Source organism: Lutra lutra, chromosome 1, assembly GCF_902655055.1.
Source record: "Lutra lutra chromosome 1, mLutLut1.2, whole genome shotgun sequence".
In the NCBI taxonomy this organism is placed as follows: domain Eukaryota; kingdom Metazoa; phylum Chordata; class Mammalia; order Carnivora; family Mustelidae; genus Lutra; species Lutra lutra.
The window spans coordinates 122470300-122498253 of NC_062278.1; the positions used below are offsets into that span (position 1 = coordinate 122470300).

Here is a 27954-nt window from a genome sequence, read left to right on the forward strand (position 1 = left end):
GGCCGAGCAAGTTCTCAGGCACTGGGTGTGCCCGAGCTGGAGTTCCCGGGGTTCAGGGGGACACGGGGAAAGTCGCCCTGGCGCTGGTCCCGAGGGCCTTGGGAGGACGGGTGGGCTGGTCAGGGGTCAGTCTGGGCTGGGTGGGTGGGGTGCGGCGCGGCGTGCCGGCTATTCTGCTGCGCCGGGGAGAGCCCCGGCGGCTAGTCACGAATACGAGCCATTTCCCCCAAGGGGAGTAGAGGGAGCTGTGGCTGCAGAGTGACCATTTATTTAGGCGGCTGTTTTCAAAGTCCAGACTGAGCTTTAATCCGAAAGGTAATGGAAAAGCGTTCAAAGTTTTTGACCAGTGACATGAGCAAAGCTGTGCTTTAGATCAGCTGAGACTTTTTAGGATGGATTGGGGTAGGGAAGGTGGAAGGCAGAGTTTCTGGGGAGGAGGGAGATAGACGCTTTAAACAGGTTTTACCTCCTCTTGTTTCTCCATTTTAGCCCATCCCTTGTCACAGCAGGTTTTTAGTTCTAGTTCTGACGCTATCTGTGTGACCTTGGATAAATCACTTTGCTTTTCTTGTCCTCAGTTTTTCATCTGTAAAACTAAAGAGTTTGGATTAGGTGATCTCCAGGGTTCCTCCAGTTCTTTGATCCCTTAGTTTTGGTGCGGAGGATCACAGGATCAGACAATTTGTTATGTTTTTCTTTTTGATATTTTATTTTTAAGTAATCTCTACACCCAATGTGGGGCTCGAACAAACAACCCAGAGATCAGTAGTCGCTTGGTGTACCGACTGAGCCAGCCATCATTTGTAAAAGATTTTCGCTAACATTTTATTATGAAAATTTTCAAAGATGCAGAGAAGTTTAAAGAATTGTAGGGTGAACATCTAGTTTTATTTATTTTTAAAATGGGTACTACATTGGCAGGTGCATAATTCAAAAATATACCCAAGAGCATACAGTGATACTCCCTCTCACCCTTCCCTTCCACCCAGATCCCCCTCCCAGGAGGTGCTAATTTTGTGATTCCTCCAGATGCTGATGAAAGCAAATCTGTACACACACATAGACACACGCCCTTTTTAACACAAATGCTAATGTCAGATTAGCATTTCAGCACCTTGCATTTTTCACACAGTTATATAGGGAGCATTGTAGACTTGATTGCTTCTTTAGAAATGGCTGGTGTTGAAACCTAGGTTCAGAGAGGTTGTGACTTTCTTGACTTGCTAGTAATAGATCTAGATCTAAAAACTATTTCCCTTGATTCCCAGGCCAGTGGAGAAATAATACAGATGCAAGTTTTCTTTATTGCATAAATGGTCAGAGAGTGATTTTTAAAAGAACCTCTCAGGAGTTAGTATTTGTATTTATATGTGAATTCTTGTAGGCAAGGCCATTAAGGAGAGCATTGGGCTGGAGAGAGATTTTAAGGTACACTGGGGAAGAAGGAAAGAAGCCTTTATTCCTGGGTGATGGAGGATGGGGAGTGGTGTCTTAAGCCAAGAAAAGAAATTGGGATTTTGAGAGAAAGTAGTCTTTTTTTTTTTTTTGTAGGTTGCTAGTCCTGGGACAGTTATACCATTAAGGATTTCATTTCTTTTGCAAATTCTTATTTGATATCTTTGTATGATAGTTTCTGAAAATAACATAGACCATATAACCCATTGCCTAGTTAGGATTGTACATTTGTTTAGGTAAATCTGTTACTGCTTTTATGGAGACAAACCTTAATAATAAAGGTTTAATAATAATCCTTTAATAATAAAGGTCCATTTGTTGCACTATGGTACTTAAAATTACAGGACTGGAGAAATTCATTTTGAGAAGGACAGAACAGAAATGTAACATTCACAGTGATATGCTTAAGTGTTCCCCTATTTTGTATTTTGTATTGATCTGGCGCTTTTTTTTACTGAATTGATTTTGGGAAATTCAGCTAAGAAAATCTTTTTTTAAACCAACCTTTTATTTTTACCTTTTTTCTTTTTTTGCTTTTAAAGATTTTATTTATTTACTTGACAGAGAGAGAGAGTGAGAACAGGAACACGGCAGGGGGAGTGGGAGAAGGAGATACAGGCTTCCCGCCAAGCATGGAGCGGAATGCGGGGCTCCATCCCAGGACACTGGCATCCTGACCTGAGCCAAAGGCAGACACTTAATGACTGAGCCACCCAGGCGTCCCTTTTATTCTTATCTCATTCGCAATTTTAAAAGAGTAGGGTATGGGTATGTTTCTGTGAGATACTTGTGAAAACAGTTTAAAACATCTTTCCTCCACTCTATTATTATTACAGAGTCTTTGACTGCACAGGCCATTTAAAATTTTCCTTTAACAGCTTTTTTCTCTCGTCTTAGACTTTCTGGCACTTAATTTAGCTGCTCAAGGACCAATTTAGCTTATTCTCTTCATTTTGGCCTTGTTCTCAACAGGCAAGTTTGCCAAAAAGCTGAGCTCCAGATGGGTGAGGTGCCACTCTGCTTTTGCTGAGCACTCTTGCTTGGGTGCTGGTGATGCGACATTTCTGTGCATTACATCTTGGCATTTGAGGGCCATAGTTGATAAATCTGGGTTACTGATTCTTGAGGTCACCTTTAACAGTATGTGTTGTCACCAAATTTTCTATTACCCCCAGTCCTATTGACCTACCTTTTTTTTTTTTTTTTTTTTAATATCCTGATTGCTATTTTTCCTCTTTCTCATAGGTGGCTGGTTATAGCAGTTGGTCTCGTCAGAGCATACCTGGCTAAAGGTAGCTATCATAGCCTTTATTATTCCATTGAAAAGCCTTTGAAATTCTTCCAAACTGGAGCCTTACTAGAGGTAGGTCCTGAGATTTGTTGTTCTTATTGGTGTCTATTGTTAAAAATTTGAAAACTTGCCACATGGCATACTATAATGTTGATGACTAGATTATCTTTTTGACAGTCTATATAAGGTAAAATCTCATTTAATCTATATTACCTAGAACATATCTTACATTCAGCTTCTATTGAAAATCAAATGAAACAAGCGTATAATAGGATTTTTTTTTTTTTAGTCTAGGGAAATCCTAGGAAACTGTTAGCAAAGTCACACACTTTCAGCAGCCAGGTTATAATGGAAACAGGGAAGCTGGTGAGTGTAGGATGTCAGACATGGTAGGTACAAGAAACAGTAGAGCCTGACTACATGCATCAAAACATTTTTCTTAAATAAATGTTCATTAGTTTCCCTGTATTAAGAATAGCATATCTAGTTCTGTCTCCTGGGGTCAGTATATGTTAGCATTTTTGAGTTGCAAGTGACAGAAATTCGATTCAGAGTATTTTGAGCTGAAAAAGGAATTTACTGGCTTTATAGTTGATAAAGGGTTAACTTACTGACTCAAAGGAACCAACTCAGGAACGAGACCCAAGGATTTGACGTTGCCAGACTCTTTCCATCTCTCATCTCCTTTATGTCTGTTTCTCTTTGAATGTTGGTCTTAACCTCTCCTACTGCAGACTGCCTTCTCCACATGATAGGAAAGCGGGAGGAGTTATTTTTCTCCACATCTGTATCACAGTTCTAGGGAAGGGTTCTTTATGGCCTTACTTAGACCTGTGATGTGAGATTGTTGATTAGCCAGGTCTAGGACATGTGCCCATCCTTCTGGTCAAGGGACTATAGGCTTTGTTAATGGAAAAGGAGGAATGGGGTAGCTTTGGGCACACAGAATCAATAGTTACTATAGTTCATAATAGTAAAAAATGGTAAAAACAAAACAAAACAAAACAAAAAAACCTTCAGGTTGCAGCAAAAATCTTGTGTTCGGTTTCATTTCACTTAGCCTCCAGGGCAAGTCCATCACAACATTTGGATGGATATTACCTTTTACTGTCAGGAATTGACATGTAACACTTTAATCTCTCAGCGTCACATTTGAAACAGAAAGTTGTAGTTTTCCCTTTTTTTTGGTTTTTCTCTCAGAAAGCTGAGGTTTCAAAACTGTCCATTTTACACATTTTAGACAGATGGTAGGGGGAAGTGAGCTTCCAGCTGTGAATCGAGGACCCATACTCTAACTCTGCTGGTTTGATCAGTTCTGTGAATTTGAGCAAGTCATTTATCTCTTGTCCACCCCTTCTTCTCATTTGTGAAATAATTAGGTTAAAGTAGGTTTCCAAAATCTCTTCCTGCCCTAACAGTTTGAGTCTCAGGGAACTTCAGCAAGTCCTTGTGTGGGCCATTTGTTAAACTTAGAGTTTAAAAAAATTTTTTTTTGGAAGGGGCCAATAGTAAGTAAATAGTATTTTGCCTCTCAGAGCTTTGGCCAAGACAGTTCTCTTCAGCTACAAAGAAGCTTTGGGGCCAAGGCCATGAGAAACTGCCCCAGTGCTTGACACGGTACACAGTTGTACTCTCTTGGAATTCTTCAGTAATTTAAAGGGGTTCTGTCTCTGTAAGCCTTTGTAGTATTGGAAGTATAATTTTTTAAATTTCAGTATGTCTTAGAGAAGGTAGTGACGTTAATGTGTTTTACAAAATCCACTCAGGAACCAAATCTTAACACTTTGAAGGATTAGCCCATTTATCCCTATAGACTTTTTAACAGGGATTTAAGAAAACATTTTGGATTTTTGGTTTTATCTCTGTTATCCCCACTGAGAACCAATTAGGTGACAAATCCTGGATTTGATTTTGGGAAAAGAACTTTGCAAAATGAAGTGAGGACTCCCAGGAAGAGCGGGGAATTAGCTTTGCAGTTTCAGTTACAGCAGCAGGCTCCTCAACCTGGGGAAAGAGAGCAGACTTGGAAACTGTGTCTCCTGAGTTGTCGGTGAAGGAACATTTCTTGCCTCCGAAACCTCTATCGTCTAATAATTACGTGTGCACAGTGTCATTGTATTACAGATTAGTTATCCTTCTGGGAATGATTCATGTTTGACAGTATATCTTGTTTTCGAGAGGAGAAAAGGAGAGAATGATTCCAGGGAGGTCATTCATTTATATCTCTGTATGCTCGATAACGTTGTACTTTTTTTAACTGAAAAATAATTAACATACAATATTAATAATTTCAGGTGTGAAATATGATTCAGCAGTTCTATACATTACTCAGAGCTCATCGAGATAAGTGTACTCTTAATCTCCTCTATCTGTTCACTTATCTCCTGCCACCACCAGTTTGTTTTTGTATTTAAGAGTCTGTTGGGTTTTTTTTTTTAATTCCCAACATTCTATATCTTTGATTTTTATCTTTTTGCATCTTTTTGCCTTATTTTAAATTATAATTCTAATATAGTTAACATACAGTGTTGTATTAGTTTGAGGTGTACAATATAATAATTCAACAATTCTGTGTAGTACTTAGTGCTTATCATGGTAAGTGTGCTCTTAATCCCCATCATCTATTTCACCCATCCCCCACCCACCTTCCCTCTGGTAACCGCTGGTTTGTTCTCTAAAGATAAAAGTGTATTTTTTGATTTGTCTTTTTTTTTTCTTTGTTTGGTTTCTTAAATCCCACGTATGAATGAAATCATATGGTACTTGTCTTTCTCTGACTTACTTCACTTAGCATAATACTCTCTAGAATCATCCATGTTGTTTCAGATGGCAAGCTCTTTCTTTTTTATGGCTGAGTAATAGTGTGTGTGTGTGTGTGTGTGTGTGTGCATCACATCATTGTAAATGCACACCACTATAAATGAGGTTACTTACTTGTATTTCTGTACGCTGAATTTTTTTTAATATTTTATTTATTTGAGAGAGACATGAGGACATGAGCTGGGGGAAAGGGGCAGGGAGAGAGACAAGCAGACTCCCTGCTGTGTGCAGAGCCCAAGTAGGAGCTTGATTCCAGGACCCTGAGATCATGACCAGAGCCAAAGTCAGACACAACGTACTGAGCCACCCAGCTGCCCCTGAAGATTATTTGTTAGTAGATTTTGTGGGAGTTTGCTTAAAAATCGAATAGAGATTCCTTGTTGTTTGTGAGAAGCTTCCAATTTTCTAAGGAAAATGTAACACTGTGCTTTTCAAAAGATTTAAATATCAGGCAAGAGCAAATGGGATGGAGTAGTACAATAAAATAGATGATTTCACTTCTGAGGAAATTACTGTTTTGCAAAATGGGTGCGAAGATATATTGAGTCAGTGATACAATAATACAGCATTTTTATAAAAAGACACCAATCCCGGGGCACCTGGGTGGCTCAGTGGGTTAAAGCCTCTGCCTTCGGCTCAGGTCATGATCTCAGGGTCCTGGGATCGAGCCCCACATCGGGCTCTCTGCTCCACAGGGAGCCTGCTTCCCCCTCCCTCTCTGCCTGCCTCTCTGCCTACTTGTGATCTCTCTCTGTCAAATAAATAAATAAAATCTTAAAAATAAAATAAAATAAAACAAAAAGACACCAATCCTAATTTTTTTTTACATACTCATTGGAGAATGTCTTGAGTGCATTTTATAGATAATTTTGCAAGGTACTCCATAGGTGATCATTTGATTAAGTATGCATTTGAATTGTTGTAATGTGTGCTATGGAGGTTGAGCCCTTACTGCTAAAGACCTTAAAATTTTATTGGGTAGATGATTATATTAGGGCTGTTGGCTGGAGATTACAGAAACCGCCTTAACCCACTTAAATGGTAAGGGGACTTAGGATAAGTTTATAGGATATCTCACGGAATCCAAGGATAGGGATGCAGCCTGCTGGGATCTCAGGGATTCCTGCTCCATCTCTTATCTCTGCTATTCTCTCTTTGTCTCTGATTCTTCTTGCACACTGGTTTTCTTGGTTTCTTAGTCTACATGGAAAAAAAATGGTAATAGCCAAAAACTCCTGAGATTTACTCTTGCAATGAAGAGATAAGCTAGTTGGAAGTGGAATCCTACACCCAATTCCGCTTTGCCAGTGAAGGGCCTAATTTGTCTATCTTGAATCAGGGTCTCATTCCTGGAGCTGGTAGACGGGAACAAGATCACATTAACCATATAGAAGTTGGAGGGAAGGGGTAATTTCTAGAAAAAGCGGTGCTAGTTAGAAAGCCCAATAAATATTTATCAAAGTACCGAAACACAATACAACCAATACCATAATGTACAAAATGATTTTTAAATTGACAGAAAATAAAATATACTGATAATCTTGTAAGCCAAGAGGTGAATGTGTGAATACATATGGTGTGTCTTGAGTTGAATCTTGAGTAATCCTGAGAGCTAATTAACATAGGTAGCAAAAAATAGATTTTAAAAATATCATTCATGGATGAACAAATTTCCATACCATAAAGTTGATGAATTACTGATACATGTTATGACACGGCTGACTCTTGAAAACATTGTGCTATGTGAAAGAAGCCAGACACAAAGCACTACACACCATATGATTCTGTTTATGTGACTGTCCGCAGAGGCATATCCCTAGAGACAGAAAGTAGATTAGTGGTTGCCAGGAACTGTGGGGAGGAGAGAATGGGGAGTGACTGCTAATGGGTACAGGATTTCTTCTTAAGGTGATGATAGTATTCTGGAATTAGTGGTGATGATTGCACAACCTTGCAGACATACTAAAAACCACTGAACTGTACACTTAAAATGGGTGAATTTAGTGGTATCTAAATTACAACTCTTTTTTTTTTTTTAAGATTTTATTTATTTATTTGACATAGAAAGAGAGATAGCGAGAGAGGGAACATAAGCAGGGGGAGTGGGAGGGAGAAGCAGGCTTCCTGCTAAGCAGGGAGCCTGACTGTGGGGCTCAATCCTAGGATGCTGGGACCATGACCTGAGCTGAAGGCAGACGCTTAACCTAATGAACCACCCAGATGCTCCTAGAACTCAGTTTTTAAAAAATTCATCTCCAGCTGTGGATAAGTTTTCTTCATTTTTTAAAATCTGTGATATTCACTGGTAAGGAAAAATTATCTTTCCAGCTTTGTTAGAGTTGAGTTAAAGATTATAATTTAGTAGGGATGCCTGAGTGACTCAGCCGGATAAGCGTCTGCCTTCAGCTCCAGTTGTGATCCTAGGGCCCTGAGATCCAGTTCCACATCAGGCTTCTTGCTTGGTGGGGAGTCTGCTTTTCCCTCTGCTGGCTGCTCTCGCTGCATGTGCTCTCTCTTTCATTCTCTCTCTCTGTCTCTGACAAATAATTAAAATCTTTAAAAGAAAAAAGGTTTAAAATTTAGTAGATTGATGATGTATTATGACATTTTAAAATTATTTCTGAGAGGGCACCTGGGTGGCTCAGTCAGTTGAAGGTCCGACTCTTGATCTTGGCTCAGATCATGATCTCAGGGTCATGGGATTGAGCCCTACGTCAGACTCTGTGCTCAGTGGGAAGTCTACTTGAGATTCTTTCCTTCCCTCTCCCTCTGCCTCTCCTCCAACCCCCACTCGCTTGCTGTCTCTCTAAAATAAATAAATCTTCAAAGAAAAAGAAAATTATTTCTGAGAGAATCTGGATTTAGTTAGCATAAAACTGTAATTATAGCAAAGACACTTTAAATACTTATGATTAGAGAAGCCTCAGTGAGTGGCAGTGTGATTCAGTGGTTTAAGGACTGCTCAGCAAAGACATTAATTGTTGAGACCGATACAGATCATCTTCAACATATGTACATCACTATATATACCATGTAACTGACCAATGTCCAGCTGGGAATGCATATGGGACCGCAGGGATTCTCTTTCCTTCCCATCCTCTTCCAGATCCTTCTATCGTTTAGAACCCCCTCACCTATGAAAAGAAAGGGGGAAAACACCCCAGGCTTTTTTTGCAATCTTTTCCTAGAGTTGGTCTAGGAAACTGGGTCTGCAGTGGCAGAACTGGTTCCAGAGAGGCAGTCGGGGAGAGTAGACAGCTTTTATTCGATCTTCTTACGCCACTACCACTTTCCAAGCCCTGTCACTATAATCTGGTCTGACTCATTTTGCCTCACCTCACAACTTTCTTCACTTTAATGACATATTCAGGAAGCTGATTCTGAGTATTTCTCTAAAATACAACAAAATATTAAGAACTTGCAGTGTCCTTAAGAAGGAGGGGGCTCCCGGGGCGCCTGGGAAGATCAGTCAGTAAGCACCTGCCTTCAGCTCAGGTTATGATCCCAGGGTCCTGGGATCAAGCCCCATATCGGGCAGGCTCCCTGCTCAGCAGGAAGCCTGCTTCTCCCTCCCCCACTCGCCTGCTTATGTTCTCTCTCACTCGCTGTGTCTCTCTTTGTTAAATAAATAAATAAAATCTTTAAAAAAAAAAAAAAAAGAGAAGGAGGGGGCTCCCATCTTGTCTCCCTGCCAGTTTTTCTTTCTGTTTACCTCAAATAACTAGATGACTTTTTTGTATAGAGATACTGGGAGGTTAAGTTCATTATTAATACAATAGCATGCTTCAGGCCCATCTTGGTCAAGTTTACTTTTGTGTACTTGTCTGGGGACATGACTACCTTCTGTAATATTTTCCTTCCTTGTGAAAACATGCTAACTTCCCAGTAATAATAGTCTTAAAAAGGAAATTTTGAAACACAAGCTATATGAACATTTTAGACTAACTTTATTATAAGACTTGTTTTAAGAAAACAGACCTTTAAAAGAGGCTTTTGAAGAGGTAGCAGAACATGGGGGGATATCCAACACAAACAGAAAGGACAACAAACCTCAGACAAGCCACCTTCAGAAACAGTGTGAAAACCAGAGGTAAAATAGAACTTGGTGTAATTAATAAGTGTCACAACATTAGAAGGGAAGAGGGAGCCTAGGGAAACGGAGCCCACCTACACAGCCCTTACTGTTAGATAACTTAAGCAAATAGAAGAAAATTGAGACAGCATTCAAACAGGTAAGACAGCTAATGGCTATAGAAAGGAGTGGGCAGAAATTTTTTTTAATGAAATGAAAATATTGATGGTATATAGTGCAGATAAATAGGTGATACTAAAAAAAAAGAAAAGGTAAAAATTCCCAGTTACAGTCCAAGATTAAATAGATTACAGAGCAGCTGTTGGGAATGTTCAGAGTTCACCATTTGAAATGTAGAAAAGAACATTACAAAATATGTAGTGCCAAATGGTTCAGAGATACTATGCTGTTGGTGGATTAGCTAATGTGTGATTGACTATCTGAACAACAGAAAAATGAATATATGGGAAAGTAATGAAATTCTACAGACTAATAATAATGTAATAGAACTAACATATCTAGAAAATGGATTTTGGCTGTACAGCTTGTCAAAAAGTAAGGGTACCAGCAATAGAAAAGGTTAGAACATATAACTCATAAACAATCAGAAAAAATTCTAGAAAACTTTTCCGAACTGAAGGACCAACTTAGTATGGCTATTGAGAGTATATGGAGTTCCACACTGAAGCTGTTTTTCAAGAAAAAGAAATCCTTTCACTTCTTGGGCACCTATTTGTTAAATTTCTAAACTCAAAGATAAGCAATTTCTTTTCTTTTTCCTTTAGGCAGAGGCAGGTAGAGAGCAGGGAAGTGGACTCTCCACTGAGCAGAGAGCCTGATGCAGGCTCGATCCCAGGACCCTGAGATCATGACCTGAGCCAAAGGCAGAGATTTAACCCATTGAACCACCCAGGCACCCCAAAGATAAGCAATTTCTGGCAGAAAAGAGATCTTAAAATGTAATAGACAGCCTAGGACTTTAGACTTTGAAGAATAAAAAAAATGCACATGAAGTTAGGAGAAAGTGTTAGGTGCCTAGATAATCTTGCAATTTCCTACAGATGGAGACATTTTGAAATACCTACAAAAAGTAATGAAACCTTGAAAGAACCTTATCAAAGGGTACTTAACTCCTAGGTAAATAAACAAAATTAACCAAGCATTTAGATGAGCATTGTGCAGTAGAACATTCTGCAGTGATAGCGTTTTGCATCTGTGCAGTTTGAGACAGGAGCTGCTAGTCACAAGTGGCTGTTGAGTCCTTGAAATGGGGCTGGTGGGACTGAGAAACTGAGTTGTTTTGTTTTTTTGTTTTGTTTGAAGTAGGCTCCAGCATGGAGCTTCAACTCACAACCCTGAGATCAAGACCTAGGGTGAGATCGAGAGTCAGATGCTTAACCAACTGAGCCACCCAAATGCTCCAAGCAACTGAGTTCTAAGTTTTATTTATTTTTAGTTTAAATTTCAATAGGCACATGTGGGTAGTGGCCACTGCACTGGGCAGCATGGCTTGAGAGCCTGATATAGATTGCAGGGTGTCCATTTGGAATTTCATAAGATAATTCAGATCTTACACAAGTAGAATGAAATGGGAAGGAGAGTGAGCGAAGGAAGGCACTGTAAATTCTGTCAATCCAGAGTTTAATTTCATAGTTCATAAGGTGAAAATAATGAGAATAATTATTAAAATATGTCGATGTTTTTAGATTAGGAAAAATTCCTAGGAAAAAAGCAAGTTGCAGATACTGGAAGAGTTATGGAAGGATATATAGTAAACTGCTACTGGTACTTATCCCCACGGAGGGGTGTGGTATTTGGGGGAGAATAAAAGAGAAGTTCTCCTCTTTACTCTCTGTATTTAGTGAGTGTCTATATATCACTTCTGTGAATCTTGAAATAAAAAGAAGATATAATAAATATAATATGTAATACATGATAGGAAATAAAAATGAGAAAAACAAGATTAAAATTTTTTTTTTAAAGGAAGAAAAATAGGCAGCTGAGATAGATTACCTTGGGATTTAAAGTGAACTACACACAAAACAAAAACATACAAAAATAAAGTACAAGATTTTACATCTGTTAAAAGAAGAAAAAGGAGCAATAACAGTAAATCTACAAGGTGACTGAGTGTAGCATAAATGCGTCATTTCTAATGTTTATACAAATAGACTCCAAATAATTAATTTTTCCAAAATAAAAAGTTATAGTGATGGTTAACAGTTTAAAAAAAACAAAATTCTGCAACCTGTTTCTATGAAAGACAAGTTTACTGGAGCACAAACTAGTCTGCCATGACCAAGCATACAAGAAAAGCAGGACCGCCCAGTTATAGCATAAGGTAAAGTTGCTATCAGCAGGAGCCAAAGAGAAACTGTCAGAGTTCACAATCTGTCATGCAGGAGGAACATGGCAAACACGCGGGTGGAATTAGTTGATGGGTAAATGATTATCATAGAAAAGCTGGCAGAAATGTTACAGAAGTAAAATTAGAATTGTACTTAAGTGTCACAATATATGTGAAAGAACACTGGAGACAAGAAATCTGGGTACTGAGACTTGGTTTTGCCCAATGGTCTTAGTAAACTCTCTGCAGTGAATACACAGATTAGATTACCTTAAGATTTTCCCAGGTGTGTGTGTGTGTGTGTTTAAAGATTTTATTTAGTTAGAGAGCAAGCTGTGTAAGGGGCAGAGGGAGAGGAAAAGAGAATCCCAAGCAGACTGCTCAGCAAAGCCAATGCAGGCCTTGATCCCACCATCCCAAGATTTTGACCTGAGCCTAAATCAAGAGACACCCAACCAACTGAGCCACCCAGGTGCCCCTGGTTTTTTCCCAACTTTAAGTTCAGTAAGGGTTCAGCATTTAACTATCAGATTATGAAAATAAAGCAGGTAATGAATTAATGAATTACAGAGCTGAATATAGCAAGAAAGGTAAAATTAAATGAAAAAGAGAAAATAATGGTAATTAAGGGAATTTCACCTATTTTCTCCTTTAAAAATGGATGTAAAAGGTTTTTTTTAAAAGATTTTATTTTATTTATTTATTTATTTATTTATTTCAGAGAGAGAGAGAGAGAAAGCGAGAGAGAGAGTGCGCATGAGAGTGGAGAGGGTTAGAGGGAGAAGCAGAGTCCTCACTGAGCTGGGAGTCTGATATGGGACTTGATCCTGGGACTCTGGGATCATGACCTGAGCTGAAGGCAGTTGCCCAACCAACTGAGCCACCCAGGCGCCCACGTAAAAGGATTTTAAAAATGAGTTTGGACTGGAGTCTTTGAGGGAGTCCAATAAATATCCCCATTTTCTTGCTTTTGTCTGAACATTGAGAAATAACTCAAAGGAATTGTATCAGAGTCCTAAAAATCAACTGTATAGTGATAAAGGCCTAGCTGGAAGCTGTGTGTTTGTGTGCAAACTAAATGGGTTTGCTAACTGAACTCCAGAATTAGATCACCACCCATCTGCCCTAGGCAGCAGTGACCAGGGTGGCATGGAGTAAATAGAGAGCTTGGAGTTCTTTGTGAAAACCCCAGGGTAGGGCTGAGTTGAGCTCTCCCCATTTATTCTTCTCAAATTTACTGTTCAGATGACTCATCCTTTCCTGGGATGAAGTGATTAACAGAAAAAAGAATTATTTGGGAGAAAACTCTTTTCATGGAAGCCAGCAGAGCGGGGAAAGGTGTTTCTCTCTAATTTTGAGTGCTGTATATTCATTACAGAGGGCAAAAAACCCATAAGTGTAAAGAATAAAATGCAGAGTCAATGTTTTGAGAGAAAATGGAGCCATACATACATACATATGGTATGAGAATTTTCAAAAGTAGCCAGATACTGGTAAACATAACTCAGGTTAGTTCTGGACCTCCCATAACATGAGTGTGGTAGACATGTCTAGAGCTGCCCAGTTCAGGAGAGTTTGTCCTCCCTGGAAGTTCTCCCAGTTTCACGGCCAGACTTGTCTTTTCTGATAGCAAGGGCATTTCTACTCCCTAACTCCCTCTCAGGCCATAACTGGCTGGACCCATCCTGCACTGATCAGATATTTTTCTCCCAAGAATTTGGAATTTTGGGTTGAAAGAGATTGGGGCCCACTGTAGCCCAGTCATATTAAATTCATGAGCTACAGCTGAGGTCTCCAGAGCTGCTTGGGTTCCAATTCCTTCCTCTTGAGATTTGCTAAACATTTTATGAGAGTGCTTTTATTGCCACAGTAGAGTTGCTGTGTCTAGATGTCTCACTGCACCTGTGAGACTCCCAACTCCGTAAAAGTTTGTCCTGCATCTACTCTGACTTTTGTATATCCCCCGCCGCAAGCTAACCACCCGATAAATACAAATTGATAGTTTTGTAGTACATATTGATATTAAAATATCTTCATGAGAAATTAAGCCAAAAGCTTATTAAGTTAAGAGGAAGTTGTTATTTTAGTGTTCTGTTGCTGCCTAATAAATAAATCACAAACTTGGCTTGTTTTTAAAATAACATTAATTTATTTTTTTTAAAGATTTATTTATTTATTTATTTGACCGGCGGGGGGGGGGGGGGGGGGGAGAGATCACAAGTAGGCAGAGAGGCAGGCAGAGAGAGGGGGGGGATGCATGCAGGCTCCCCGCTGAGCAGAGAGCCCGATATGGGGCTCGATCCCAGGATCCTGAGATCATGACCTGAGCTGAAGGCAGTGGCTTAACCCACTGAGCCACCCAGGTGCCCCAATAACATTAATTTATTAACCCAAGGCTGTGGAATTCAGAAACTGGGCTTATATCGGTTATCCACATAGGGCCTCACAAGACTGAAATTAATGTGTCAGTCAAGCTGGCTCTTACCTGTGGGCTCTAGGGAAGAATTTGCTTCTAAACTCATTTAGCCTGTTGACAGAATCCAGGTCTTATACTTGAAGGTAGGAGGTCCCACTTCCTTGCTAGTTGTCAGCTGGAGGTCACTTCCTGCTTTTGCCACTAGCTCTGCTTTTATAGGGCTCACCTTGTTGGATCAGATCTACCCATAAGATCTCCATACCTGAAAGTCAGTTGATTTGGGACTTTAATTACTTTTGTAACATCCCTACACTGCTGGACCTAGAATAGTGTTTGGATAACCAAGGGACGGGAATCATGGGGAATCATCTTTAGAATCACAGTTGATATGAAGAGGGAACCCAAGTGAAATACAGATACCATCTCAAAATAATTGAGTAACTTGTTCACTCTGCACATTATACTCTGTAAGAATTGCAGCATTTCCAACTTGCATATTTAGCTGAAAGGAATTTCAGTGCAATAGTGTTGTTACTGCCAATGTGATGAAACGGACTGAAATTATGTAACAGATGATTTGAAATTGCTGTTTAGACTTCAATTATTAAGTTAGTGGAGGTACATGAAATATAGGGATCTTTTTGGATTTTTTAAAATACAACTCCGAATAATATTTCCTGTTACTGCCTTCTTGGGGATCACCATAGCTCTTCCGTTTTATCCAATAACTGTCACCAGTCTATTACACAACTGCTTTATTGCCTCATGCAGTATGGGTTTGTTTTTATCTACTCTGTCTCTTCCTTGTTGCACCATTCAACAGGATATGGGCAGATGAGCTTTCTGTGATACTTTCTTCCTTCCCTATCTCATGATTCTAATAAATACCCCCTTTTTCTTGCTTATGTTCTGAACATAGCATAAAGGATTATTTTGACACCACGGTTAGAAATAAGTAAGACCAGGCTCATTCATGATGATATTGAACTTGCTTATTATTATTATTTTTTTTACTTTGACTGTTATTTACCTTGGCATATTATTCTGAGTTCAGTTAAGATTACTTTCCTATGTCCATTACTATCTTAATACTGTTTTTCATTCTAGTGTTGGTCTGCACCTCTGCTCTTTCATTGTCCTATACTGCTTCAGAGTGCTTTCTGATATTCTTATTTTTAAATCCAAACTTATTTTTCATGAATTGTCACATATATCTGACTATTATGTCTCCAAACATTTGTATAGTGAAATACATATTTAAAAAAAATAAATTACTATTTCTTCTTTACGTATCAGAACATTGTATTGTTAAAAACTTTTTGGGTAGGTAGATATGAATTTCATTTCAGGATAGAAGAGGCATTATAAACGGTATACCATTAAAAGAGGGAGATTGGGTCTACTAGAACAGAGCCCTGTTATTCTGTCATAAAAAGAAAAAAATGATAGCCCGTAAACACCCGTAAACGTAAAAGTATTTGAGGTCACATAGGCCGAAGAAACTAGAAAAATGAAACCTGGGATCTTAGGCTCCAGCTCAGTCTAGTTCCCAAGCCTGCTTATCTGATCTTCAGGCTACACACCAGGGGGCGAAGTTCGAATTCTTCTTTGCATACTGGGCACTGCTGCGCGGAGTCCCCATGCAGGATGGATCTTTGCTTCACTTTTTCCCATTCATCTGAGGATAGTAGCGGTGGGGGAGGTTCAAAGAGGCCCAGCTTCTGTGCTAAAGTTAATGGTGGTGGTTTTGGATCAAGAACATATTCTTTTTCTAGATCTTCCACTTTAGGGCCTTGTATAGTTTTCTTAAGTCCAGTATTGATTATTGCTTTTGTGTTTCTTTTTACAGTTGTGTTTCTTTTACAGTTGACCCTTACACAACACAGAGGTTGGGGTACCAACCTCCCATGCAGTAAAAAATCCATGTATAACTTTTTAGTCCCTAAAAACTTAAAGTCCTGATAGCCTACTGTTGACCAGAAGCTTTACCAATAACAGGAACAATTGATAAACACGTATTTTGTGTGTTACATGTATTCTTTGCTGCATTTTTACAATAAAGCTAGAGAAAAGGAAATTTTATTAAGAAAATTATAAGGAAGAGAAAAATGCAGTTACTGTATAGTACAGTACAGTATAGTAGTAGAGTGAGGCACCACACATCACCTCATCCTCACCCAAAGTTAGCAAAGCTGTTTCCAGGAGTGACACCTACTCTGTGCTCTTCTTCCCAGGAGTGTAGGAAACCACATTGCAGGCACGGTTTAGGGGAAGTCAAAGAACCGGTGAAGGCAGAGCAACTTTAAACCTTCTTGCTAGGTCACTTGCTTCCCCTGACCCCTTTTGCATGGTTCTATTACAGTTTCTGTTTGTGGGAAATGCTAGCAAGCTTCGAGAGGCCGCCCCTTGAGTGTTGGTTCCTAGCCTCAGAGTATTTTCAGCACTGCGGACAGCACCCCTCCCGGCTTTCCTCTCTACAGGCTAGGTTTCTGCTTGATGCTATCCTGTCCCTAGAGTTCTGGAACTTTTACTACAGGGGGGGCAGGTTATTCTGTGGTCCTTGAACAACAATGGCCAGTGACTGGCCCTGCCACTTTGTAAAGAATCCCTCCCCAGAGCCGGTTCCTTTGCACCTCTCAGTTGAAGACCTCAGTGAACTGAGCATCCCTGAGGTGGGTGGTGTGGTGAATGCCAGGAACAGGCTTGTTCCTTGTTCCTGTCCCAGCCTTTTCCACATCTTTCCCCCACCTTTCTTTCCCTTCCAGTCATTTGGCAACCTCTGTCTTACTTGTTAATCACAATATGAAATACATATTTGGGGCACCTACCTGGTGCAGTTGGTTAAGCATCTAGCACTTGGTTTCAGCTCAGTTTATGATCTCTGGGGTCATGAGATTGAGCCCCATATTGGGCTCCTTGCTCAGCAAGGAGTCTGCTTAAGACCCTCTCTCCCTTTCCTGTGCCCCACCCCCATTGCTCTCTTTCTAAAATAAATAAATTTTTTTTAAAAAAGAAATACGTATCTATTGAAAAAAAATCTGAGTGTAAGTGGACCCATGCAGTTCATACCATTGTTATGTAAGGATCAACCTTACACCTTTTCTGTAATGTCTTATTGTTAATCAGCCTCCTGGGTGGGCATCTTACCACATACATGGATGCATTTTCTGTGTACTATTATCTGTCTTGTCTCAGCATGCTCTTTATTCATGTCTTTTGTTCCTCGTTTAAATCTACAGACATTTTTATTTTCCTCAACTTTACAGCAGGAGGTCCAGATTATCTTGTAATACACAGTTGAGATTCTTAGCCACATTTTCTTTTGAAAAACGTAAGATTTGCAGTATAGTAATTCTTTTCTTATCAGTTATCAACAAGTCTGTGAAGCTTTATTTTTTAAATCTAAGCCTCTTTCACTCACCCTTCCCCCAAAATTTAGAGAATTAATAATGTTTGAGCACATAGTCTTATCAGGCATATTTTAGATGAGCCAAATCTTGTCAAGTGATAGTTTCAGCAGATATCTTGTAACTAATGAACAGTGAGATAATGATAAAAAAAAAAAAATCTGTAGAGTAGAAAGAGAGCCTGATTCTGGACATCACTTACTACCTTAGGGAATTCAAGCAGCTTTTCTAAGCCTTGGTTTTCTCAACTGTAAGTAAAGATATCTGCCCTGCCTATTTGCCAGGGTTGTTATTAGGACCAGACAACAGAATGACTTATACAGAAATGTAAATTCTAAAATGTACTACAATAGCTGATAACTTGTCATCCAGAAAAACTTTGGTCATTAAATAATATTGTAGATGGCTTCAGATTACTTTTTTATTATCCTAGAAGTTTCAAATATGTGGCTTTATAGTTGAGTATCTGTATACACTACAGAGTGATCACCACAAGTCTAGTTCCCAACTATCACCATACCATTGTCCCCTCTTCACCCACCCCATAACTCCCTTCCACTTTGGTAACCGCTAGTCTGTTCTCTGTGAATTTGCTTTTGTTTCATTTTGTTCACTTGTTCTGTTTTTTAGATTCTACATATGAGTGAAATCATATGGTATTTGTCTTTATCCATATGACTTACTTTGTTGAGCATAATGTCCGCACAGTCCATCCGTGTTGTAGCAGATGGCAAGATCTCACTCTTTTTTTTATGGCTGAGTAGTATTCCATTTTATAAATATACTACAGCTTCTTTATCCATTCAGCTGTTAATGGACACTTAGGTTGTTTCCATATCTTGGCTGTTGTAAATAATACTACAGTGAACATGGGGGTATATCTTTTCAAATTAGTATTTTTGTAGTCTTCAGATAAATATGAAGTGGAATAGCTGGGTCAAATGATAGATTTATTATTAATTTTTTGAGGAGTCTCCATACTGTTTTCCATGGTGGCTACACTAATTTACAATGTCACCAGCGGTGTATTAGGGTTCCCTTTTCTCCACATCCTTGCCAACACTTGTTATTTCTTGTCTTTTTTAATAACAGCCATTCTAACATTAAGTGATACCTCATTGTGGTTTTGATTTATATTTCCCTGATGATTAGTGATGTGCTTCTTGGCCATCTGTAGGTCTTCTTTGAGGAAGTGTCTGTTCAGATCCTCTTCCCATTTTTTAATAGGGCTGTTTGGTTTTTTGTTGCTGAATTGTAGAAGTTCTTTATATGTTTTGGATATTAAGTCTTTACTCCTTACCATATGTATAGTTTGCAAATGTCTTCTCCCATTTGGTAGGTTGCCTTTATATTGGTGGTGGTTTCCTTTGCTGTACAGAAGTTTTTTAGTTTGATGTAGTCCCATCTGCTCATTTTTGCTTTTTTCCCCTTGCCTTTGAAGTCAGCTCCATAAAGATGTTGCTAAGATTGATGTCAGGACCTTACTGCCTCTTTCTTCTGGTAATTTTATGTTTCAGGTTACACTCAAGTTTTTAATCCATTTTGAGTTAATTTTTGTATATGGTTTTGTTCTTTTGCATGTGGCTATCCAACACCATTTGTTGAAGCATCTTTGTTTTATCTATATTATGTTCCTGGCTCCTTTATCATAGATTAATTGTTTATATAAGTATGGGTTTATATCTAGGCTCTCAATTTTGTTCCATTGATCTATGTATCTATTTTTTTGTTTTGTTTTTTTTTACCAATACCATACTATTTTGATTACATAGCTTTGTAGTATAGTTTGAAATCAAGCAGTGTGATACCTCCAACTCTGTTCTTTCTCAGAATTGCTTTGGCTGTTGGAGATCTTTTGTTGTTTCATACATATTTTAAAGTTACTTGTTCTAGGTCTATGAAGTATGCCACTAGACTTTTGATAGCTATTACATTGAATTTGTAGATTGCTTTAGGTAATATGGACTTTTTAACAGTATTAATTTTTCTAAATTATGACCACAGAATATCTTTTCACTATTTGTGTCTTTTTACATTTCTTTCATGAATGTCTTATAGTTTTCAGTGCACAAGTCCTTCACCTTCTTGGTTAAGTTATTCTTTGGTATTCTTTTCAATGCATTTATAAGTGAGATTATTTTCTTAATTTCTCTTTCTGATGTTTTATCATTGGTGTATAGAACACCACAGATTTCTCTATATGGATTTTGTATCCTGCAACTTCACTGAATCCATTTATTTATTAGTTCTAACAGTTTTTTTGGTGGAATCTTTAGGATTTTCTATATATAGTATCATATCATCTGCAAGTAGTAACAGTTTTATTTCTTCCTTACCAATTTGGAGGCCTTTCGTTTCTTTCTCTTGCCTAGTTGTTATGGCTAGGATTTTCAATACTATGTTGAATAAAAGTGGCAAGTGTGGTGAGTGTTCTTGTGTTTTTCCTGAATGCTTTTCACTGCTGAGTATAATGTTAGCTATGGAATTGTCATTTAGGGCCTTTATTATGCTGAGGTATGTTCCCTCTTATACCTACTTTGTTGAGAGTTTTTATCATAAATGGATGTTGAATTTTTTTTTTAAGATTTTATTATTTATTTGTCAGAGAGACAGCACAAGAAGGCAGAGCGGCAGGCAGAGGCAGAGAGAGAAGCAGGCTCCCCGCTGAACAAGGAGCTCGATGCGGGACACGATCCCAGGACCCTGGGATCATGACCTGAAACTGAAGGCAGCGGCTTAACCGACTGAGCCACCCAGGCGTCCCTGGATGTCAAATTTTGTTGAATGCTTCTTCTGCATCTATTGAGATGATCATATGATTTTTATCTTTCATTCTATTGATGTAGTATATCACATCAATTTGCAGAACCATCCTTGCATCCCTGAAATAAATCCCACTGGATTGTGGTATATGATCCTTTTAATGTATTGTTGAATTTAGTTTGCTAAACTTGAGGATTTTACATCTATGTTTATCGAGGATATTAGCCTATAATTTCTTTTTTTATGGTGTCCTTGTCTAGTTTGGTATAGATGATGCTGGCCTTATAAAACCCTTGGAAGCTTTCCTTTGAAGAGTTTGAAAAGGATAGGTATTAAATCTTCAAATGTTTGGTAGAATTTGCCAGTGAAGCCATCTGGTCCTGGACTTTTGTTTGTTGGGAGGCTTTTGATTACTGTTTCCGTGTCCTTACTAGTTAATCAATCTATTCACATTTTCAGTTTTTCATGATTCATTCTTAGAAGATTATATGTTTCGAGGAATTTATTCATTTCTTCTAGGTTGTTATGCTTGTTGGCATGTACTTGTTCATAGTAGTCTCTTATGATCCTTTTATTTCTGTGGTATCAGGTGTAATTTCTCTTTCATTTCTGATATTACGTCTTTGAATCCTCTCTTCTGTTTTACTTGGCTGGTTTAGTGAAGGGTTTGTTGAATTTCTGTTTTCAGAGAACCAGCTCTTACTTTCATTGATCTTTTTTATCATGCTTTAAATCTCTATTTCAGGGATGCGTGGGTGTCTCAGTAGGTTAAGTGTCTGACTTTGGCTCAGGTCATGAGATCAAGCCTCCTCCCATCAGGCTCCCTGCTCAGTGGAGAGTCTGCTTGTCCCTCTGCCCCTCTCCCCACTTTCTCTCTCAATTGAATAAATCTTTTTTTCTAATCTCGATTTCATTTATTTCTACTCTGATCTCTATTATTTTCTTCCTTCTACTAATTTGGGCTCTTTTTTTTTTGTTCTTTTTCTAGTTCTTTTAGGTGCAAAGTTAGATTGTTTTTTTGAGAATTTTGTTTGTTTCTTGAGGTAGGCGTGTATTGCTATGAGCTTCCCTCTCAGAACCTCATTTGCTGCATTCCATAGATTTTGGTATGTCTGATTTTTGTGTCCGTTTGTCTCTAGATTTTTTTTTTTAATCTCTCCTTTGGTTTCTTCAATGAACCATTGATTGCTCAGTAGCATGCTGTTTAATCTCCATGTTTTTGTGGGTTTTCCTGTTTTTTTCTTGTACTTAATTTCTAGTTTCGTACCATTGCGGTCAGAAAAGATGCTTAATATGAGTTCACTCATTTTTAATTTATTGAGATTGTTTTATGGCCCAATGTGTGATCTGTCCTGAAGAATGTTCCATGTGCAATTGATAAGAATGTGTATTCTGCTACTTTTGGGTGGAATATTCTATAAATATCTATTAACTCCATCAGGTCTAATGTGTCATTTAAGACCAGTGTTTCCTTATTGATTTTTTCTGTCTGGATCATCTATCTGTTGGTGATAGTAAGGTATTAAAGTCTCCTACTATTATCGTATTGCTTTCAATTTCTCCCTTTAGGTCTGTTAATAATTGCTTTATATATTTTGGTGCTCCTGTGTTGGGGGCATATATATTTATAAATGTAGTATCTTCTTGCTGGGTTGACCCCTAAATCATTATATAATGCCCGTCTTTGTTTTACTTATTTATTTATTTATTTTTAAATAGGCCATAAGCCTACTGTGGAGCCCAACATAGGGCTTGAATTGACGCTGAGGTGAAGACCTGAACTGAGATCAAGAGTCAGACACTTAACCAACTGAGCCACACACATGCCCCTCTTATCTTTGTTTTAAAGTCTATTTTATCGGATAGTAGTATAGTTTCTCCAGCTTTCTTTTCATTTCCATTTGTATAGATTATCTTTCTAACCCTTCCCTTTCCCTCTATGTGTGTTTTTACTTCTGAGTTTTGTAGGCAGCATATGGATTGGTCTAATTTTTTTTATCCATTCAGCCACTCTCTTTTGATTGGTGAATTTAGTTCATTTACATTTAAAATAATTTTTAATAGGTGTATACTTATTGTCATTGTGTTAATTGTTTTCTGGCTGTTTTTGTAGTTCCTCTCTGCTCCTTTCTTTTTCTTTTCCCTAGCAGTTTGCTTGTTTTCTTTAGTGTTATGTTTAATTCCTTTCTCATTTTATTTTGTGTGTTTACTGTAAGTTTTTTTCCTTGTGGTTACTGTTAGGTTCACAAAAAACATTTATGCAAATAGCAGTGTTTTAACTTGATAGCAACTTAATGTTAAACAGAAGTCACAGCTTTGCCTTTTTACTCCTACCCCCCACATTTTTTATTTTTGATGATTCTTTTTTATATCTTTTTATTTTATGCTTCCCTTAACTAATTATTGTAATTTCAGTTAAGTTTACTACTTTTATCTTTTAACCTTCATGCTTGCTTTATAAGTGACTGGTCACTACCTTTATTATATAGTTACCTTTTCCAATGAGATTTTTACTTTCCTATGTTTTCTTACTACTTAGCTTAAAGAATTCCCTTTAACATTTATTGTAGGGCTGGTTTAGTGGTGGTGAATTCCTTTAGCTCTTGCTTACAGGGAAAGCTCTTAATCTCTCCTTAAGTTCTGAATGATAACTTTGCTGGGCAGGGAATTGGGGTTGGAATTTTTTTCCTTTCAGCACTTTGTATATGTCATGCCACTGTCTTCTGGCATGTAAGGTTGCTACTGAAAAATCTGCTTATATAGCCTTCTAGAGTTTCCCTTGAGCATAACAAGTTGTTTTTCTCTTTTTGCTTTTAGGATTCTCTCTTAATCCTTAACTCTTAGAATTTTAATTATAATGTATCATGGTGTGGATCTCTTTGGGCTCATCTTATTTGAAACTCTGGGCTTCCAGGACTTGGATTTTAATTCCTTCCCCAGATTAGGGAAGTTTCAGCCATTACTTCTTCAAATAATTTTTCTTGCCCTTTCTCTCTCTCTCCTCCTTTTGAGAGCCCTACAATATGAATGTTATCCCATTTGATGTAGTCTTAAGGGTCTGTTAAGGTATCTTCACTTCTCTTAATTTTTTCCTTTTTTTAAAAACTACATTTGTAAAGGTACTGTGTGAACTGGGAAAAGTGTTAATTATTACAAGATATTTTGGAAGTAGCCAGATAAAGTGTTGGAACATAGAGACACATCTGCCGGTTTTGTTTTTTTTTTTCTTGAACATTTTCAGAACTGTTTCTAAAATTAGAATCCTAATTAATTTTTTATCTTCTTCTTTTTTTTTTTTCCCAAAAGACTGTTTGTTTTCAGGTTATATCTTTCCTAAGCTTGTGTTCCTTAAAAAAGTGAAGTGGGGGGGGCGCCTGGGTGGCTCAGTGGGTTAAGCCGCTGCCTTCGGCTCAGGTCATGATCTCAGAGTCCTGGGATCGAGCCCCACATGGGGCTCTCTGCTCAGCAGGGAGCCTGCTTCCTCCTCTCTCTCTGCCTGCCTCTCTGCCTGCTTGTGATCTCTCTGTCAAATAAATAAAAAAAAAATAAAAAAATAAAAATCTAAAAAAAAAAGTGAAGTGGGGGTGCCTGGGTGGTTCGGTTGGTTAAGCATCTGACTCTTGATTTTGGCTCAGGTCGTGATCTCAGGATCATGGGATCGAGTCCCCTGTTGGGTTCCATGCTTAGCAGAGCATCTGTTTGGGATTCTCTCTTTCCCTTTCTGTCTGCTTCTCCCTCCCTCACCCTCTCTCTTCTCTCTCAAATAAATAAATAAATCTTTTAAAAAAATGATTGTGATAGTATTTGGTATTTAGTTAAAAATGGGCACTTGACAAAATAAACAACTATGTCAACTCCCTCCCCTTTTAAAATTGTGGATATTTTCTTAGCCCTTGAGATTAAGTTGTCCAGGAACCAATGCATTGTGATTACCTGATTCAGATTGGAGTTTGGGGAGTTTTTTCCCTGTTCTACTGTCTACTCCCATTACCAAGCCCCACCAATTCTTTATCTGAGTGATTCTCAGCTGCACTCTTTCTTTCCTGTGTTCTTAGTTCATATACTGTGCAGGCCGTTGTCACACCACACTTAAATAACTGCTGGAGCCCCTTTGCTATTCTTCTTGACCTTGATTCCTTTGTGTCCCAAACTTCCACAGCTTCATAACATTCATCAATTACATCACCTTTTTTCTTGTAATTTTTACTATTGAAATATAGTTGATATACAGGGTTATATTAATTTCAGGTAAATAACACAGTTACTCAACAATTCTCTGTATTAATGCAGTGCTCACCTCAATGAGTCTGGTTACCATCTGTCACCATGCAACTTTTTTTTTTTTTTTTTTTTTGGCTAACTACGAAGATGCCTTTGGGCTTCATTTCTTTCTTTCGTTCTTTAAATGTGTGAAGTAGGGGCACCTGAGTGGCTCAGTGGGTTAAAGTCTCTGCCTTTGAGTCAGGTCATGATCTCAGGGTCCTGGGATCAAGCCCCTCATCAGGCTCTCTGCTCGGCAGGGACCCTGCTTCCTCCTCTCTCTCTGCCTGCCTCTGCCTACTTGTGATTTCTGTCAAATAAATAAAATCTTTAAAAAAAATAATAAGATAAATGTGTGAAGTAGCTTTTTCAAGTATTAATAATGTACAGTATTATGTTAATTTTAGGTGCACAATATAATGTTTCAATAATTCTATTCATTACAGTCAGTGCTCATAATTGTACTCTTAATCCCCTTCACCTGTTATACCCATCCCTCCATCCCCTCCCCTCTGGCAGCCACCAGTTTGTTCTGTATAGTTAAGAGTTTGTTTTTTTGTTTTTGTCTTTTTTTTCTTTATTTTGTTTCTTAAATTCCACATATGAGTAAAGTCATGGTATTTGTCTTTTCTGACTGACTTTCTTTGCTTGGCATAATACTCTGGATCCATCAGTGTTGTTGGAAATGGCAAGATTTCATTCTTTTTTGTGGCTGGGTAATATTCTACTGTGTATATATAACATAGCTTCTGTATCCATTAATCAGTGGACATTTAGGATGCTTCCATATCTTGGCTATTGTAAATAGTGCTGCAGTAAACACAGTGGGTGTATATATGTTCTCCAGTTAGTGTTTATTCTTTGGGTAAATACCCAGCAGGGGAATTAGTGGATCCTATGCTGGTTCTGTTTTTAACTTTTTGAGGAACCTCCATACTATGTTCCACAGTGGCTGCATCAGCTTGCATTCCCACCAACAGTATAAGAGGGTTCTTTTTTCTCAACATCCTTGGCAACACTTGTTATTTTTTGTCTTTTTGATTGTAGTCATTCTAACAGGTGTGAGGTGGTATCTCGTAGGTCTTCATTTGCATATCCCTGATACTTAGTGATGTTGGACATCTTTTTATGTGTCTGTTGGCCATCTGTATGTCTTCTCTGGAAAAATGTGTTCTCCTGTCCTCTACCCATATTTTAATTGGATTTTTGGTTTTTTGGTGTTAAGATATATAAGGTCTTTATATATTTTGGCTATTAATCTTATATATATAACCTTATTGGATACATCATTTGCACATATTTTCTCCTATTGAGTGAGTTGTCTTTTTTTTTTTATTGGTGGTTTCCTTTGCTGGACGAAAGTTTTTTATTTTGGTGTATTCCCAATAGTTTTAATTTTGCTTTTGTTTCCCTTGCCAAAAAAGACACATCTAGAAAAATGTTTCTACCACAGACACCAAAGAGATTACTGCCTGTGTTTTCTTCTAGTTTTATGGCTTCAGGTTTCACATTTAGGTCTTTAACCCATTTTGAGTTTATTTTTGTATATGGTATAAGAAAGTGGTCTGGTTTCATTGTTTGTATGTAGCTGTCTGCTTTCCCCAGCACCACTTTTTTAAAGATTTTATACAGAGAGAGACAGCAAGAGAGGGAATACAGGCAAGGGGAGTGGCAGAGGGAGAAGCAGTCTTCCCGCTGAGCAGGGAGCCCGATGTGGGGCTCGATCCCAGGACCCTGAGATCATGACCTGAGCCGAAGGCAGATGCATAACGACTGAGCCACTCAGGTGCCCCTCCCAGCACCATTTTTGAAGAGACTTTTCCCAGTGTATCTTGCCTGCTTAGTCATAGATTATACCATACAACATTATTACAATATTATTGACTATATTCCCTAAGCTGTACTTTTCATCTCCCTGAGTTAATTTATTTTATCTTTTTAATATAATTTTTTATTTTTTTATTAACATATAATGTATTATTAGCCCCAAGGGTACAGGTCTGTGAATCGCCAGGTTTACACACTTCAGAGAACTCACCATAGCACATACCTTCCCCAATGTCCATAACCCAACCGCCCTCTCCCTACCCCCTCCCCACTGGCAACCCTCAGTTTGTTTTGTGAGATTAAGAGTCTCTTATGGTTTGTCTCCCTCCCGATCCCATCTTGTTTCATTTTTTTCCTTCCCTACCTCCCAAACCCCCCACATTGCCTATCAGTTTCCTCATATCAGGGAGATCATATGATAATTGTCTTTCTCTGATTGACTTATTTCGCCCAGCATAATGCCCTCTAGTTCCATCCACGTCATCGCAAATGGCAAGATTTCATTTCTTTTGATGGCTGCATAGTATTCCATTGTATATATACACCACATCTTCTTTATCCATTCATCTGTTGATGGACATCTAGGTTCTTTCCATAGTTGCCTATTGTGGATATTGCTGCTATAAACATTTGGGTGCATGTGCCCCTTCGGATCACTACATTTGTATCTTTAGGGTAAATATCCCGTAGTACAATTGCTGGGTCATAGGGTAGCTCTATTTTCAACTTTCTGAGGAACGTCCATGCTGTTTTCCAGAGCGGCTGCACCAGCTTGCATTCTCACCAACAGTGTAGGAGGGTTGCCCTTTCTCCGCATCCTCACCAGCATCTGTCATTTCCTGACTTGTTAATTTTAGCCATTCTGATTGGTGTGAGGTGGTATCTCATTGTGGCTTTGATTTGTATTTCCCTGATGCCAAGTGATATGGAGCACTTTTTCATGTGTCTGTTGGCCATCTGGATGTCTTCTTTGCAGAAAACTCAGTTCCTGTCCTCTGCCCATTTCTTGATTAGATTATTTGTCCTTTGGGTGTTGAATTTGATAAGTTCTTTATAGATTTTGGATACTAGCCCTTTATCTGATATGTCATTTGCAAATATCTTCTCCCATTCTGTCAGTTGTCTTTTGGTTTTGTTAACTGTTTCCTTTGCCATGCAAAAGCTTTTGATCTTGATGAAGTCCCAATAGTTCATTTTTGCCCTTGCTTCCCTTGTCTTTGGCGATATTCCTAGGGAGAAGTTGTTGCGGCTGAGGTCAAAGAGGTTGCTGCCTGAGTTCTCCTCAAGGATTTTGAT

The 27954-nt window shown here is 38.4% G+C and overlaps 1 protein-coding gene across 1 annotated transcript in view; it reads left to right on the forward strand.

Annotated features, from left to right (window-relative positions):
* Positions 1 to 27954, forward strand: part of HACD2 (3-hydroxyacyl-CoA dehydratase 2) — a 121973-nt gene that overhangs the window by 394 nt on the left and 93625 nt on the right. Inside the window, exon 2 of the mRNA XM_047735219.1 lies at positions 2701 to 2818. Within this exon, the coding sequence (XP_047591175.1) occupies positions 2701 to 2818 (118 nt within the window). The remainder of the gene's footprint in view (positions 1 to 2700; positions 2819 to 27954) is intronic.